Here is an 18951-nt window from a genome sequence, read left to right on the forward strand (position 1 = left end):
TAGTGAGCATCGGTCGGCTCCTGAGGTGTAATATATGTACATAAGGTCTGTCCACCACCAGGGGGCACTACCGTCGGAGGTCCTAGGGTCATAGGTACACTCGTGCTGGGCCCGGTATATAACCTGAACTTCAGCTTTGTATCTTCACTTCTGAAAGCCAGTAAAGATTGACCAGTTTACACCTAGTCACTGGCTCACAGTACAGAGTTCATTGTATCATTTCATACAGTGTTATGTCTTTAGATGCTCTGAAAATGACTCCATGAGGCAAAGTGTTGTACTTGAATTGTAGTGACCTTAGTCCTTTATTGATAACTCCAGAGTGAGGATCACACATGGTGGCCTGCCTTTTATACTAGGCCAGGCACACCTGTCCAAGTCTCCCACTGCAGTCCCCTCTGGTGGTACATCATAAGCAATGGTACCAGCAGTAAACATGTAGGATATATGACATCACTCTCCCCCAAGACCTTGGTGCAAATCGCTTTCCTACATTGACTGCGCTCTGGGCTTAGCTCTATCTGGTTGACCCTTGGAGGGTCGTTTCCATCTTGGGTAAGTGGGTGGTGTTTTGTTGGCAGTAGAGGTGTTGGTGGTTTGATTGTGCGTCCATGGCCACTCCATTCTCTTCCACCCTCCCACCTACCGATTGTGCCGGGGGCTCATTACATTCATCTACATTCAAGTCCCAAAAGGAAAGAGTTGCATTTGCAGCATCACATCCGTGGTGCCGTTGTGAGGCAAGTACCTTTGACTAGTGAGGTACATATTTGATATACACTTGGTGTCAGAGCTGGGATCAGCACTGGTGCGTGAGGACAAACTAGTGCCAGAGCTGTTGGATGGTGTCCAGGTAGTCTGGTGGCGGCGCAATGCCCAGTCCTGGCAGTGGGAACCCGTTTGGCTCGAGTTGCCTGCTCTCGGGGCTTTTGCCATTGCTCCTAGCGTCGGGCAGGTTCACAGATGCCTGTGACCTCCCTGTTCTCTCCTTGCACCCCTGAGGAGCAGTCGTCTAGCAGTGCGCAGGGAACTGCTGACTCGCTTGCCTGGGCGTTATTTGGTTTGGGATCCTGGCTGGTCCCAGTCCCATTTGGGAGAACCGTTGCGGGTGACCCTTCGTTCCCGGCTATGGCCTTGGTGGCGATAGGGTCTGGCGGCTGCGTCTTAGCACAGTTTGCTCTTTCAGGCTTGTGGCGGTTGGTGCCATCGGATGCCTGAGAGGTGGGGCCGATCGGGGCAGGCTATCGATACCAGTGCAGTTGCCCTCCTGAGATTGCTTGCTCTGCAGCTTGTATGTATTGGCTGCTTGTGGCCACACTCCATGGTGCATAACTCTGGTCCCAGGGATGCAGGCTACTACATTGGGTAGCTTGCTGGACCTGTGTGCTCCTGATGGGTGTCTGCCCGCTGCATTGATTGAATACAGTTGAAATCCTTCATCGCGCAACGTTTCATTACTCATGGTAAATAACCTGTAGCTCCGATCGTGATCGCGCGACTTTTCTTTGCTTATTGCATGTACACAACTCTGATCATCAATTACACATTATACATCTAATTCACAGTTGCTCTTACATTGATTGAGAGTGTGGAACTGTCCCTTTAAGTGTGGTGGATTTCAGACCTCCTTTAAGAGAGCCTTGCTATCTTTATCCCAATCGTCTTCTCCGTTTGGTGCCATGTGTTGCTCCATCAGCGCTGCACCTCGTGGTTTGGGCACCATCTTTCCTCCATCCACGATGTCGACTGCGGTGATCTTCTTCTCCCCGGGTTCTGCCACCGAAGCTGAGAAGTCACCTTTGGATCCGATTTTCTTCCTCCGGAGTCCTGCCGCTGGAGCCTGGAAGGTGCGTTCGGGTCGTCTCCCCTGGATCATCTCCACGCAGTCTTGTTGGGCGGTCTGTGCCTCGGGTGCTGTGCTGGTCTGCTCTCTGGTGCCGGATCCACCCTCAGGTGAGGGCTTGCTTTACCTCTGAGTGCGGAGATCGTCGATCGCTGGAGGGATGAAACCTTCCCAATAGATCTTCTCCATCCACCTTCTTCCGAGTAGCGTTGATCCATCACCTGCAACAATCCACAGGGGTAACTTGTGCACCGCGCCATCATGGAGAACCTTTACATCCGCACTACCAATGACTGTGATAAGGTCATTGGTGTAGGCGCACAGCTTTGCCTGAACCGGGACGAGGCCATAGACAGTGGGTCCACAACTGGTTAGCAGGATAGCTCTGCGCTTATCAGCCAGTGTGGCCGGATTGTCGGCTGCCAGGTCATTTGCTCAAGAAATGGTTGAGCATCTCCACAAAGGCGTCCCAATCATCACCATCGACGAACTGCTGCAATGTACCAAGGGTAGACATTTTCGCGTGAAGGTCTGTAATCTCGTCGCCAATTGTTATGTCTTTAGATGCTCTAATAATGGCTCCACGAGGCAAAGTGTTGTACTTGATCTGTAGTGACTTTAGTCCTTTATTGATAACTCCAGAGTGAGGATCACACATGGTGGCCTGCCTTTTATACTAGGTCACGCACACCTGTCCAGGTAACTTACAAGTCTCCCATTGCAGTGTCCTCTGGTGGTACATCATATATAATGGTACCAGCAATAAACATGCAGGATACATGACATACACTACAACTGGCGACGAGGTAAATACAAACCCATGCAAAAATATGGTGAGCACAGCACGATCGAGTACTGTTGGAATTCTCGAGAGTCAATAAGGGAGAGGATTTGGGAGAGTTCACGGATTATCTTGACCAGTATTTCGTGGCAAACGACCTAAAAAAAGACGAGGATGCAGAGAAGCGCAGGGCAGTTCTTCTCCCCATCTGTGGCCCCACGATCTATTCACTCATCAAGAATCTGCTCTCATCCATTCTTCCTACAGAAAAGGATTACAGAGAACTGTGTGCTCCAGTTCGGGAACACCTTAAACCCACAGAAGGAATCCTCATATCCAGATATCGTTTCTATATGCACGTTCGTCCAGAAGGCCAGGATATAGCGGAATTTGTTGCTGACCTGAAACGTCTTGCAGGGCCTTTCAAATTTGGGCCTATGTTGAAAGACATGCTGCGTGACTTTTTCGTGATCGGGGTCAACCACAAGGCGATCTTAAGTAAGCTGCTGGCTGTGGAGATGCCGGACCTTAGCAAGGTCATCACCATCGCCCAGGCTTGCATGTCCACGCAGAAAAGCACGAAGTAGATGTCACGACAAAATAGGAACTCCACAGCAAGTACTGTGCACAAAATTGTATCGACGGCTGGCAGAGCTGCACATGGCAGGGCCTACTCGACTGCGTATGCGAGAACGGGAGCTGCTCAAAGTTTATCATTGAGAGCCTACTCGACTGCGTATGCGAGAATGGGAGCCGCTCAAAGCCCGCCATCGAGCACAAATCCGAGCTCAATGTATTGGCGTTGCGGGGGCAATCACCGACCCCATCAGTGCCGCTTCAGGCAGTATGTATGCAGAGGGTGTGCGAAGTTGTGGCATTTTCAGCGGACATGTCCGCAGCGGAGCAAACGAGCTGCGACACACCACGTGGATAATGATCAATTCAGCATGGATCTGGCAATGCAGCCCGAGGCATTTGAGAACTCCGAGGAGGAAGTGTATAGCGTACGTGCGTTCCTAAGAAAGAGCCAACCGATAATGATTGAGGTAAAATTAACTGGCGTGCCAGTATCTATGAAATTAGATACGGGTGCAAGTCAATCGATTATGAGCCAGAGGACTTTCGAAAAGCTGTGGGAGACCAAGGCAGAGAGATCCAAGCTGAGTCTGATAAATGCGAAGTTGGGTACCTGTACCAAAGAGCTCATACCAGTGATCGGTAGTACAGCAGTAAGAGTGTCTTACGAGGAAGCGGTTCATAGAAACATAGAAACATAGAAAATAGGTGCAGGAGTAGGCCATTCGGCCCTTCGAGCCTGTACCATCATTCAATATGATCATGGCTGATCATGCAACTTCAGTACCCTATTCCTGCTTTCTCTCCATACCCCTTGGTCCCTTTAGCCATTAGGGCCACATCTAACGAACTGGCCTCAACAACTTTCTGTGGTAGAGAATTCCACAGGTTCACAATTCTCTGAGTGAAGAAGTTCCTCCTCATCTCAGTCCTAAATGGCTTACCCCTTATCCTTAGACTGTGACCCCTGATTCTGGAACTTTCCAGCAACGGGAACATTCTTCCTGCATCTAACCTGTCCAATCCCGTCAGAATTTTATATGTTTCTATGAGATCCCCTCTCATTCTTCTAAACTCCAGTGAATACAGGCCCAGTCTATCCAGTCTTTCTTCATATGTCAGTCCTGCCATCCCGGGAATCAGTCTGGTGAACCTTCGCTGCACTCCCTCAATAGCAAGAATGTCCTTCCTCAGATTAGGAGATCAAAACTGTACACAATATTCAAGGTGTGACTTCACCAAGGCCCTGTACAACTGCAATAAGACCTCCTTGCTCCTATACTCAAATCCCCTCGCTATGAAGGCCAACATGCCAATTGCCTTCTTCACCGCCGGCTGGACCTGCATGCCAACTTTCAATGACTGATGTACCATGACACCCAGGTCTCGTTGCACCTCCCCTTTTCCTAATCTGTCATCATTCAGATAATATTCTGTCTTTCTGTTTTTGCTACCAAAGTGGATAACTTCACATTTATCCACATTATACTGCATCTGCCATGCATTTGCCCACTCACCTAACCTGTCCAAGTCACCCTGCAGCCTCTTAGCATCTCCTCACAGCTCACACTGCCACCCAGCTTAGAGTCATCTGTAAACTTAGAGATATTACATTCAATTCCTTCATCTAAACCATTGATGTATATTGTAAATAGCTGGGGTCCCAGCACTGAACCCTGCGGCACCCCACTAGTCACTGCCTGCCATTCTGAAAAGGACCCGTTTATTCCGACTCTCTGCTTCCTATTTGCCAACCAGTTTTCTATCCACATCAATACATTACCCCCAATACCATGTACTTAAATTTTGCACACTAATCTCTTGTGTGGGACCTTGTCAAAAGCCATGATACTAAATGGGACATGAGGCTTGAAACTCAGCTCTGGCTTGAACAGGAACAGATGTGTGTATGACCTGAGTGAGCACCAGAAAGGGGTTTAGTTTATAGATTGTTTGACTGATATACAGGAACTTTTATTTGATCAGCCAATAATGAATTCTGTGTTTGTTATCATTGCCTTTAAGATTGCACAATTTCTTGTATTCAAGCCAATAAATTCTTGCTAAAGCATAATAACTGAGCAGTGAGGAGAGAGGGAGAGAGTCACAGACTGCAGCAGCACAACAGTGAGAGAGTAAAGAACATTGTACAACTAAAGCACAATGAAAGGCAAACTTACTCTCACCGTCCTCGCTTTCTTTGTACTCTATGTGTTATCCGTAAAAGGTAAGAAATGACTCAGAGAATCATGTTGCATCTTTAACTATAATTTATTCATCGTACTAACTTGATTGCCAGGTTCTTCTTTCCTGCTCAGCATGGGGGCCTGGAGGTTGAAATTAGTAAGGTTGCATTTAATGCTGTACGTGTGTGTGCGTATGGCCGTGTGTGTGTGTGTGTGTGCGTATGGCTATGTGTGTATGTGCATATAGCCGTGTGTGTGTGTGTGTGTGTGCATGGCCGTGTGTGTGTGTATGGGCGTGTGTATGGGTGTGTGTGTGTGCGTATGGCCATGTGTGTGTGTACATGGGCGTGTGTATGTGTGCATGGTCGCATGTGTGTTTGTGTGGGAGTGTGTGTATGGCCATGTGTGTGTGTGTGTATGTATGCATGGCCGTGTTTGTGTGTGTGTGTGCATGGCCGTGTGTGTGTGTATGGGCGTGTGTATGGCTGTGTGTGTGTGCGTATGGCCGTGTGTGTGTACATGGGCGTGTGTATGTGTGCATGGTCGCATGTGTGTTTGTGTGGGAGTGTGCGTATGGCCATGTGTGTGTGTGTGTATGTGTGCATGGCTGTGTTTTTGTGTGTGTGTGCATGGGTCTGTGTGTGTGCATGGCCGAGTGTGTGTGTGTGTGTGTGTGTGTGTGTGTGCATTGCTGTGTGTGCATCATTGTGTGTGTGTGCATGGGCATGTGTATGTGCATGTGCATGAGTGTGTGTGGGTGTGCATGGGTATTTGTGTGCGTGTGCTTGTGTGTGCATAGGCGTGTGTGTGTGTGTGTGTGTATGTGCATGGGCATGTGAGTGTGCGTGTATGTGTGTGTATGTGTGAATGTGCATGAGTGTGTATGTGTGTGTATGTCCATGGGCGCATGTGTGTGTAAATCTAGATGCCGCTTTGCTGCTCTCATTGGCGGGGGAGTTTGTGCTATAGCAGGTCTCAATTTATTGCTCCCTGGGGGGCGGGCGCTGGGGAGGCGGGTGGCGGGAACAATACCTGATTCACTGTTTGTGATGAATGGAGGGCAGCGGGATTGGTCCGGGTCCCATTTAATAGCTGATTTAGCTGAGTGAGTGGGGGAGGGGCGTGGTGGCTGTGTGCGAGCTGTGGCAGGAGGAACATTTGTTGCTCAGTGTCGGTGGGGATGGGGGAGGGGGGGGCGGTAACAGCCGGACATTTGAGTGTCAATGAAGGAGAGATAAAAACACAAGTGAAAGAGGGAAACCTTTTTGCGACCCCTCTCACCCCCGCCCCACGGCCCCTTTCCTGACCCTCGATCCTCCCCTCCCCCGGCCTCCTTTCCTGACTCTTGATCCTCCCCTCCCCCGGCCTCCTCTCCTGACCCTTGATCCTTCCCTCTCTCGGCTTCCTCTCCTGACCCCCGATCCTCTCCCCCAGTTGCGTGTCTTTGAAAGAGCGATCCCTCACCCCTGCTCCACTGCCTATCTCCTGAACCCCATTCCTCCCCGCCCCACAGCCCCTTTCCTGACCCTCGATCCTCCCCTCCCCCGGCCTCCTCTCCTGACACCCCTCACCCCTGCTCCACGGCCCTTCTCCTGAACCTCGTTCCTCCCCTCCCCTGGCCTCCTCTCCTGACCCTTGATCCTCCCCTCCCCGGCCTCCTCTCCTGAACCTCGTTCCTCCCCTCCCCTGGCCTCCTCTCCTGACCCCCAATCCACTCCCCCAGTTGTGTGTCTTTGAAAGAGCTATCCAATTAGTTCCACTCCCCTGCTTTTTTCCGATAGCCCTGCCATTTTTTTCCTTTCAAGTATATAGCCAATTCCCTTTTGAAAGTTATTACTGTTTCAACCATCCCTTCAGGCAGTGCATTCCAGATCACAACAACTCGCTGCGTAAATTTATTTACGTCATGTTGCTTCTGGTTCTTTTGCACACCTTAACTGTGTGTCTTCTGGTTAATGATCTTTAGTTGATCATCATCAACAACAACTTGTATTTATATAGCGCCTTTCATGTTAAGACAAAACAATTAATAGATTTGACCTCAACTCCAGCTTCCCACCCAATCCCCATATCCCTTGATTCCTTTAGAGTCCAAAAAAACAATCTTAGTCTTGATTATACTCAATGACTGAGCATCCACAGCAATATTCCCTCTAATTTATTTTTGGGCCGCACAACCCTTTAACGGGCTGTGAGGCCCATTCAAGATTCCTCAAGAGGGTTCCGTCGAGGCCCCCTAGGAACAGCTTAAAGAGAACATTGATCCACAGCTCTCCAGGGTAGAGAAATTGAAAGATTCACAATAGTCTGACTATCGAAATGTCTCCTCAGGTCAGTCCAAAATGGCTGACCCCTTATCCTGAGACGATGACCCCTAGTTCTAGACTCTCCAGCCAGGGGAAACAACCTCTCAGCATCTGCCCTGTCAAGCCCTCTCAGGAACTTCTATGTTTCAATGAGATCACCTCTCATTCTTCTAATCCCCAGAGAATATAGGCCCATTCGACACAATCTCTCATCGTAGGACAACCCTCTCATCCCAGGAATGAATCAGATATAGAGAACAAAACTCTACACCGTATTCCAGGTGTGGTCTCACCAAAGCCACCAAAAGCTGCAGCAGGACTTTCTTACTCTTGTGTTCCAAACCCTTTGCAATAAAAGCCAACATACCATTTGTCTTTCCAATTGCTTGCTGTACCTGCATGTCAATTTCTGTGTTCCATGTACAAGGACACACAAATCCATCTGAATACGAACATTTAATAGGACCTGAACTTGGTCAGAGTTCCGCCCACAGCCGCCGAGTTTCCACCTGAAAATGTTTTTTTCACAGATTCCTCCCGTACCGCCCAACTGCTGCCCAGGTCCCGCCCGGCAGAAGATTCCTTAGTGAAGTACTGCCGGCGCATCTTCCTGCTGCCCGCTCATGCCGGAGGCTCAAAAACAGGACTTTCCTCGTGCACGATCCTCTAAGATCATGCTCCCGCCCTCCGGAAGGACTGTTGGCAAAAAGGTGGACTGAGCTGGCTGTGAATCGGGCGGCAGGGAGAATCACTCAGAGTGGTCCAGTGCTGCACATCCCGGGTAGCGTCCCTATGCTGCACCATTATCAGAGGTTCAGAATTAGTTATCCGATCGACCTTAACCTGCACAGAATGAGTTCAGACATGTAAATGAAAGTACTCCGTTGAAGGGTAGGTGTGGGAGAGGAAATGGCAATGAGATCCGAAAGATGGTAAAGGCTCAATGGAGGTGCCCAACAAGTTTTTCGACCATTGTAGGCAGACCAGTTATTGAGAGAATGTGAGTGCACAGATGGTATGAGCTTCTGTCAGAGTAAATAGGCGAAAATGAGAACACGTAATGCTCTGGCAGGTCGCAGCATGTGATAGTGAGAACAGCATGACCTCAAGTATAGAAGATGGAAAAAGATATGTAATGGACTGCAAGGTCACTGAGGAACATGTCATATCAGGGGTGGCACTCCGCGATGGTGGACCTAAGAAAAAGTGGACTGAAGTGCAAGCCTCAATGTGTGCCCTGCAAGTAGTGCAACTGTCTCTCATTGAATGCCTTCCTGCATCGGTGACCCTTACTTGTCATATCGCAATCGCCTGATGACAGGACCCATTACATTGTCACATCGTATCTGGAGGGCAAGAGATTCCTCATACAGCAGTACACCTGAAGGAGATTTGTCTTTTTCTCAGAATGCATCCCAGATAATGTAAAAATGGGACACTGATGAAGATTTGGTGAACAATGTGACTGTATTGAATAGTGCAACATGCCAAAGTGACAGAACATGCAAACAATTGAATCCAACATATCTACAGTTGTTCCGAGACCAGTCAAATGACATTGACCGACCCATGTGAAACAACAGCCACAACTTATTGAGGAGTAAAAAACACATTCACCACCAACACCCAACCCTTTACCCACTACCACCACCTCTCTTACCCCGCCTCGATGTGAGGTCCATTGTCCTCTTCATAGCTCCGCCTTCATCACGGCGAGCCGCACCCCTGCCCCTCACCGCCTCTGCTCCATCACGTTATGCTGCTGACGTGTTCATCTTGGAGAGAAGGTAGGGGCCGTGATTGAAGGCGCTGGCATCTCCGGCTCCTCGGGATCTGGCGGCTTCGATGGTGTGGGCTCGGGGGGTTGCATGACCTGGCCAAAAGCCATCGCTTGCCTCATCGCCTCAACAGAATCGGTTTTGCGCTCCACCGCACTAATGAGCCGTTCCATACTGGCAGTGTGCTGCTGAGCAAAGGTGGCGATGCTGGCAGCTATCCCAGCCATGGCCTGCAGCACATTTCGACCGAGTTCCACGCTCACCCTCGATAGCTGGACCATTTCTTGAATTGCTGCGAGCCGTCCTCCATCCTCATCGAATTGTTGCATCATCCTGGGTTCTTGCGGCTTGGTGGATTTTCCGGCACGGCCTCTGCTCCTCCCAGCACTTGTTCCTGCTTTGTCCGACTCGAATCCTAAGAAGTTGGACCCAGACATCGATGTTGGCCGGACAGGTGGCACACATGTCAGGAGGCTGGAGTCCTCCTCTTCCACCTCATCCACCTCAAGTAGTTCGAAGACTGGCACTTCTCCCTCCTCTCCCTCCTGATCTTTGTAACTCTGGGTGGCAGAGGTGAGTGCAGTAGATATGGGTGATCTTGAGGGGTGGGTGGGGGGGAGTGGAGGAAGGAGCTGGTGTGTTGGGCTGCTGACAACATTGGGGTGGGAGACATTGATGTCACACTTGGCCTTTGTGTGCCAGTGGTGGATGGGAAGCATTATTACTTTCCTTGATGGATGGTTGATGATAAATTTGTATCTCTCTCTCCAAAACTGATCCCTCTCCAACTGGCAGGTGCAAGTGAGTGCACAGCTTTTATGAGCATGTGCAGCTGTGCTATCAGCCCCAATTGCGGCAAAAGTAATGTCATCGCCCAGAGGAACCTACATGAAAACCAAGTCTGGCGCATGCGCGGTACATGGCCTCCGATGTTTGCCAAGTTGCGAGGCCTGCACCTAGCGCTCACTGCTGCCGCCGCCCGCTGACGCGAGCTCCAGCCTGCCAACTCCCGCTGCCTGTTGCTGCCGCCGACACAACCGCAGCGAAACTCGCTCCCGACTGGCCCCAGTGGCAGCGGGTGCCAGAAAGGTACATTCTCCCCAGGGACCGCCAAGAAATGGGCGGGCCTTAGCGTTGATCAAGTTCGGGGCCGCAGTTTTTCACGATGGTTTCTCTACGCAAACTGAATAACCTCACATTTCCCCACATTATAGTCCATCTGCCACCTTCTTGCCCACTCATTAATCTGTCTATATCCCTTTTGCAGAATCATTGCGTCCTCCTCACAGCTTACTTTCCCACCTAGCTTTGTGTCATCAGCAAACTTGGATACATTGTACTTGGTCCTTTTTTCTGAGTCATTAATATAGATTGTAAGTAGCTGAGGCTCCAGCACTGATCGAAGATCTCCATAACCGAGACTCTGTCTTTGACGTGTGTGTCCTCGACTCCATCCTGCAGCATGCTACCCGCCACCGTCTCAGCACAACCCCAGCCCCGGGAGTGAGGTAGAAAAGGCCATCCAACAACTGAAGAACAACTAGGCCTCGGGAACAGATGGAATCCCCGTCGGAGCACTAAAACATGGTGGAGAAGCACTATTGGCATGAATACATGATCTCATTTCTCTTATCTGGAAGGAGGAGAGCATGCCAGGGAATCTCAGCGATGCCGTAATCGCGACCATCTTCAAGAAAGGCGACAAGTCCAATTGCGATAATTACAGAGGAGTCTCCCTGCTATCTGCCACGGGGAAAGTCATCACAAGAATCCTCCTCAATCGCCTTCTCCCTGTGGCTAAAGAGCTGCTCCCAGAGTGGCAATGCTGATTCCGTCCAATAAGGGGCACAATGGACATGATCTTCACTGCGCGGCAAATCCAAGAGAAAGACAGCACCAACCCCTGTGCATGGTCTTCTTTGTCCTCACAAAGGCCTTCGACACTGTCAACTATGAGAAATTATGGAGTGTCCTCATCAAATTTTGTCACCATCTATCGCCTGCTTCATGATGACATGCAAGCCGTGATCCTGACCCAATGGATCCACCACAGACCCAATTGATGATCGGACTGGGGTGAAGCAAGGCTATGTCATTGCAGCAACACTTTTCTCGATCTTCCTTGCTGCAATGCTCCATCTCACCGTCAGCAAGCTCCCCGCTGGAGTGGAGCGAATTTACAGAACAAATGGGAATCTGTTCAACCTCTGTCGTCTCCAGGCCAGATCAAAGGTTGTCCCATCCTCTGTCATTGAATTACAGTATGCAGACGATGCTTGCGTCTGCACACACTCGGAGGCCAAACTCCAAGCCATCGTCAACAGCTTCACCGAAGCGTACAAGGTCATGGGCCTTACACTAAATATCCGTAAGACAAAGGTCTTCTACCAACCTGACCCCGCCACACAGCACTGCCCCCCGATTATAAAAATCCACGACAAGGCCTTGAACAACCATTTTCCATACATCAGGAGCCTACTGTCAACAAGGGCAGACATCGATGATAACGTCCAACACCACGTTCAGTGTGCCAGTGCAGCCTTCGGTCACCTGAGGAAGAGAATGTTTGAAGACCAGGTTCGCAAACCATGCACCAAGCTCATGGTCTACAGTGCAGTCGTGATACCTGCCCTCCTGTATGGTTCAGAGACATGGACTATGTACAGCAGGCACTGGAGAAGTACCACCAACGCTGCCTCCGCAAGATCCTGCAAATCCATTGGCACAATAGGCGCACCAACGTCAGTGTTTTTACTCAGGCCAACATCCCCAGCATCGAAGCATTGACCACGCTCGATCAACTCCATTGGATGGGCCACATCGTCCGCATGCCCGACACGAGACTCCCAAAACAAGCGCATTACTCTGAGCTTCGACACGGCAAGCGAGCCCAGGTGAGCAAAGGAAACGCTTCAAGGACACCTCAGAGCCTCCTTGAAAAAGTGCAACATCCCCACCGACACCTGGGAATCCCTGGCCCAAGTCCAGTCAAAGTGGAGGAAAAGCATCCGGGAAGGCGCCGAACACCTCGAGTCTCTTCGCCGGGTGCAAGCTGAAGCCAAGCGTAGACAGTGGAAGGAGCGCATGGCAAACCAAGCACCCCACCCACAGGTTCCTTCAACCACCGTCTGCCCCACATGTGACAGAAACTGTAGGTCCCACATTGGACTCATCAGTCACCTGAGAACTCATTTTTAGTGTGGAAGGAAGTCATCCTCGACTCCGAGAGACTGCCTAAGAAGAGAAGTAGAAGAGAAGATCCTTGGGATACCCCACTAGTATTAGCCTGCCAACCCAAAAATAACCCACTTATTCTGACTCTCATTTTCTGTCCTTTAACCAATCCTCTATCCATACTAATATATTAATCCCCAACTCTAGGAGCCCTTATCTTGTGTAACAACCTTTCATGTGGCACCTTATTGAATGCATTTTGAAAATCCAAATATACTAAATCCATTGCTTCTCCTTTAACTGCTCTGCTAGTTACTCGAAAAAAAACTCAAATAAATTTGTCAAACATGATTTCCCTTTTATAAAACCATGTGACCTGCCTAATCATATCATGGTTTTCTAAGTGCCTGTTATCACTTCCTGATGTCAGGCTAGCTGGCCTGTAGTTCCCTGTTTTCTCTCTCCCTCCTTTCTTGAATAGCGGGGTTACTTTTGCTACCTTCCAATCCACTGGGACCATTCTAGAATCTGGGGAATTTTGGAAGATCACAAACAATGCATCCACTATCTCTGCAACCAACTCTTTTAGAACCCAAGGATGTAGCCCATCAGGTCCAGGGGATTTGTCGGCTTTTAATCCCATTAATTTCCCCAGTACATTTTCTTTACTAATATGATTTTACTTTAAGTTCCTCGCTCTCATTCGACCCTTGGTTCCCCACTATTTCTGGTATTTTTTTTGTCTTCTACTGTGAAGACAGATACAAAATATGTGGCATTTCTTTCTTCCCTAATATAATTTCTACTCTCTCAGCATCTAAGGGACCCACATTTACTTTTGCTTCTCACTTCCTTTTACATACTTGTCGAAGCTCCTACAATCTGTTTTTATTTTTCTTGCTAGTTTACTCTCATATTTTATTTTCTCCATCTAGAGTGGGATTAGCTGAAGTACTCTTTCGGAGAGCCGGTACAGGCTCGATGGGCTGAATGGCCCCCTCTGTGCTGTAACCATTCTATGATTCTATGATTCTTTAACAATTTTTTGTCATCATTTGCTGGTTTCTAAAGCTCTCCCACTCCTCAGGCTTACTACTCTTCTTGACAACATTATAAACCTCTTCCTTTAATCTAATACTATCCATAACTTCTTCAGTTAGTCACGGATGGATCACTTTTCCCGTGGAGTTTTTGTTTCTCAATGGAATGTGTATTTGTGGAGACTTAGGAAATATTTAAATGTTTGCCATTGCTTACCTACAGTCATACATTTTAATTTATTTTCCAAATCTACCTTAGCCAACTCACCCCTCATGCCTATGTAATTGGCTTTATTTAAGCATAATTATTCTAGTGTCAGATTTAAGTATGTCACTTTCAAACTCAATGTGAAATTCTATCATATTTAAGGAAGGATATACTAGCTTTGGAGGGGGTACAGAGACGATTCACTAGGCTGATTCCGGAGATGAGGGGATTACCTTATGATGATAGATTGAGTAGACTGGGTCTTGACTCGTTGGAGTTCAGAAGGATGAGGGGTGATCTTATAGAAACATTTAAAATAATGAAAGGGATAGACAAGATAGAGGCAGAGAGGTTGTTTCCACTGGTCGGGGAGTCTAGAACTAGAGGGCACAGCCTCAAAATATGTGGGAGCCAATTTAAAACCGAGTTGAGAAGGAATTTCTTCTCCCAGAGGGTTGTGAATCTGTGGAATTCTCTGCCCAAGGAAGCAGTTGAGGCTAACTCATTGAATGTATTCAAGTCACAGATAGAGAGATTTTTAACCAATAAGGGAATTAAGGGTTATGGGGAGCAGGCGGGTAAGTGGAGCTGAGTCCACGGCCAGATCAGCCATGATCTTGTTGAATGGCGGAGCAGGCTCGAGGGGCTAGATGGCCTACTCCTGTTCCTAATTCTTATGTTCTTATGTTATGATCACTCTGCCCCAGAGGATTCCTTACTAATTAACTAATTACTAATTAATCCTGTCCCATTACACAATTCAAGATCTAATATAGCCTCTTCCCTGGTTGGTTCTAGGAAACTGTCTCGAATGGATTTCAGGAACTCATCCTTCAAATTACTTTCACCACTTTGATTTGTCTAGTCGATATGAAGATTGAAGTCCCCATGATTATTGTATTATCCTTGTTACAATCTCCGATTACTTGTTGATTAACACTCTGTCCAACAGTATAGCTACTGTTAGGGGTGACCTATAAACTACCCCAGCAGTATTTTCTGCCACTTGATATTTCTTATGTCCAACTAATTCTACATCCTACTCTCTTCCAAGCTAAGATCTTTCCTCACTACTGTCCTATGTCATCCTTTATTAACAGGGCTACCCACCCCCCTCCTTTTCTAGTTGGTCTGTCCTTTCAAAACATCAAGTACACTGGAATATTTAGTTCCCGACCTTGGTCAACATGCAACCATGACTCTGCAATGGCTATTAGATCAAACCCATTTATCTCTATTTGTACCATTAATTCATCTATCTTTTTGTGAATGTTTCATGCATTCAGATATAACTCCAGTAGTTTTAACTTCTTAATATTTTTCCCCGACCTGCTGTCAAAAATAACAACTTTGCCACTCGACCTGCCGCCGATCGTGCCCGCTAACACCCAGGAAAATTCCGGCCTATATCTTTAGTCATCCAGGAAACTCTAACTTTCGATGCCCTTCCTTTTCCCCTTGTGGGAATGTGTCAAGTCTGAACCCAAACCACCTCCTCTTTGAAGGCCTCCCATTGCTCATTTACTGTTTTATCTGCTAATCTTTAATTCCAATCCACCTTACAACTAATTTAAGTTAGTCCTCCTCCAGTTGAATATTTTCACGTTTGATTTTTTCTTGTCCTTTTCTCTAACTGTTCAAGAATGATCACTGTTTTCCAAATGCTCCACCACTGAAACATGCTGCACTTGTCCCTCTTCATTCCCCAGAATTAGATCCAACACTGCTTCCTTCCTCATTGGGCTGCAAACATACTGATCAAGAAAGTTCTGTTGAACACATTTCAAGAATTCAGTCTCCTCTTTGTTCTTTACACTGCTATTTTCCCAATCTTTATTAGGATAATTGAAGTTCCCCATTATCACTACTCTAAATTTCTTGCATCTTTCTGTAATCTGCCTGCAAATTTGCTCCTCTATCGCCTACCCACTGTTTGGGGGCCTGAAATATATAGCGTAATAGCTCACCCATTGTTCCTTAATTCCAACCAAATAGATTTCTGTCTTTGAACTCCTCCCTTGAACGTTTCCCTTGTACATCATCCCTTTCCAGTGCTGTAACAGTATATTTGTTCAATAGTGCCACCCCTTTTTTTTGTTCCTTCCCTAACTTTCCTGAATATATTGTAGGCTGGAATATTAAGTGCCCATTCATCCCTTTGTTTGAGCTAGGTCTCTGTTATTGCCGCTACATCAAAATCCCATGTGGCTACTTGTGCCTGCAACTCACAAACCTTATTTACCAAGCTCCGAGCATTTGCACACATGATGCACTCCAAACCCATCCCTCTGTTTGATCCCTCCTATTGCTGAACTACTCTTTGTTCACATGCTGTATGTCTCTCCCAGTCCCCCGTACACCTTGTATCTCATGCTAATGCTTCATCCTGGTGCCTTTCCCCTTGCTAAATTAGTTTAAACCCTCCCCTCCAGCCCTAAAGCTCTCTGCGAGACCATTGGTCCTGTTGAGGTGCAACTTGTCCATCTTGTACAGGTTTCTCCTACCCCAGAGCTAGCCCCAATCCTCTTGGAATCTGATACCCTCCCTCTTGCACCATTTCTCCAGCCACACATTAACCTGTCTTATCTTACTGCTCCTATACTCACTAGCACATGGCAGTGGGAGCAATCCAGAGATTACTATCTATGAGATTGTGCTTTTTAACTTCCTCCCTGCCTCCTGAAGTTTTTTTCTGTAGAACCTCGAACCTTTTTCTGCCTACTTCATTGATTCCAACATGGACCATAACCTCTGACTGTTCTCCTTCTCCAGCAAAACGTTCTGCACCCATTCACTTTAGTTCTGTAACCTTGCACCAGGAAACAACACATCATGTGAGACTCAAGTTGGCGGTTGCCTGTCTACGCCCCGACTATCGAATCCCCGGTGATCACTGCATTTCCAAACTTTGCTGTGCACCCCGTGCAGTCATTTTTCTCAAAATGTCATGGATGTGCTCTAGGCTGCACTCCCCCAAGGTGTTGTCACCTTCAGCACTAAAATCGGTTTGAGCGTGTCACACTCCCATGGGATTTCTGTACTTAACTGTCTCTTCCTCCCCTGGTCATCCACTTACTGTCCTCCTGAACTCTCTGTATCTGTGGGGTGATCACCTTCTGAACATGTGGTCCAGGAAATTCTGTCTCCCCTATGCCCTGCAGAGACTCCAGCCGTTCCTTATGTTCAGACCCTGAGATTGAATTTGAGCAACTGGAGGCACTTCCTGCACACGTGCTTATCCAGGGCACATGAAGTGACTTGGAGTTCCTGCATGACAACTATAGGGAAAACAAAGGGATAACAACCCAGTGAAAACTGTGACTGTCAAGCACATATTACTTCAAATATTGTTCAAGAATAAATTCCTCGGGGAGAACTTCGAGAGCGACCCGTTTGGGGTGCTAACTTTTGAAAGCTAGAAAAATTACCGCCAGGTGCTAATGATTCCCAGCTTTCTCTAAATTGGGTGTTTGTGCTCCAGGAAGGAAGTGGGACAGCAAATCAAGCGCTACCACTTCCTTTGGAGTGCTAAACGACGCAGGCAGGGCAGTAACGGTGGAGCACTGCCGGGATCCGAGGCTCCTGTCTGGCGTAAAAATAAAAAAGGGAAGATGGCTCAACCGTGGCTATCTAGGGAAATCAGGGATAGTATTAAAGCCAAGGAAGTGGCATACACATTGGCCAGAAATAGCAGCGAACCTGGGGACTGGGAGAAATTTAGAACTCAGCAGAGGAGGACAAAGGGTTTGATTAGGGCAGGGAAAATGGAGTACGAGAAGAAGCTTGCAGGGAACATTAAGGCGGATTGCAAAAGTTTCTATAGGTATGTAAAGAGAAAAAGGTTAGTAAAGACAAACGTAGGTCCCCTGCAGTCAGAATCAGGGGAAGTCATAACGGGGAACAAAGAAATGGCAGACCAATTGAACAAGTACTTTGGTTCAGTATTCACTAAGGAGGACACAAACAACCTTCTGGATATAAAAGGGGTCAGAGGGTCTAGTAGGGAGGAGGAACTGAGGGAAATCTTTATTAGTCGGGAAATTGAGTTGGGGAAATTGATGGGATTGAAGGCCGATAAATCCCCAGGGCCTGATGGACTGCATCCCAGAGTACTTAAGGAGGTGGCCTTGGAAATAGCGGATGCATTGACAGTCATTTTCCAACATTCCATTGATTCTGGATCAGTTCCTATGGAGTGGAGGGTAGCCAATGTAACCCCACTTTTTAAAAAAGGAGGGAGAGAGAAAACAGGGAATTATAGACCGGTCAGCCTGACCTCAGTAGTGGGTAAAATGATGGAATCAATTATTAAGGATGTCATAGCAGCGCATTTGGAAAATGGTGACATGATAAGTTCAAGTCAGCATGGATTTGTGAAGGAGAAATCATGCTTGACAAGTCTTCTGGAATTTTTTGAGGATGTTTCCAGTAAAGTGGACAAAGGAGAACCAGTTGATGTGGTATATTTGGACTTTCAGAAGGCTTTCGACAAGGTCCCACACAAGAGATTAATGTGCAAAGTTAAAGCACATGGGATTGGGGGTAGTGTGCTGACATGGATTGAGAACTGGTTGTCAGACAGGAAGCAAAGAGTAGGAGTAAATGGGTACTTTTCAGAATAGCAGGCAGTGACTAGTGGGGTACCGCAAGGTTCTGTGCTGGGGCCCCAGTTGTTTACATTGTACATTAATGATTTAGACGAGGGGATTAAATGTAGTATCTCCAAATTTGCGGATGACACTAAGTTGGGTGGCAGTGTGAGCTGCGAGGAGGATGCTATGAGGCTGCAGAGTGACTTGGATAGGTTAGGTGAGTGGGCAAATGCATGGCAGATGAAGCATAATGTGGATAAATGTGAGTTTTTGAGGATGTTTCCAGTAAAGTGGACAAAGGAGAACCAGTTGATGTGGTATATTTGGACTTTCAGAAGGCTTTCGACAAGGTCCCACACAAGAGATTAATGTGCAAAGTTAAAGCACATGGGATTGGGGGTAGTAAAAACAGAGAGACAGTCTATTATCTGAATGGTGACAGATTAGGAAAAGGGAAGGTGCAACGA

At 47.6% G+C, this 18951-nt stretch overlaps 1 protein-coding gene across 1 annotated transcript in view; it reads left to right on the forward strand.

The window, feature by feature from the left end:
• The first annotated feature begins 5291 nt into the window (after window positions 1–5291).
• The window catches only part of LOC139234338 (interleukin-8-like), a 41095-nt gene continuing 27435 nt past the window's right edge, over window positions 5292–18951 (forward strand). The window contains exon 1 of the mRNA XM_070865253.1: window positions 5292–5427. Coding sequence (XP_070721354.1) covers window positions 5364–5427 — 64 coding nt within the window. The 5' untranslated portion in view covers window positions 5292–5363. The remainder of the gene's footprint in view (window positions 5428–18951) is intronic.

Source organism: Pristiophorus japonicus, chromosome 2 (genome assembly GCF_044704955.1).
Source record: "Pristiophorus japonicus isolate sPriJap1 chromosome 2, sPriJap1.hap1, whole genome shotgun sequence".
Taxonomy (NCBI): Eukaryota; Metazoa; Chordata; class Chondrichthyes; family Pristiophoridae; genus Pristiophorus; species Pristiophorus japonicus.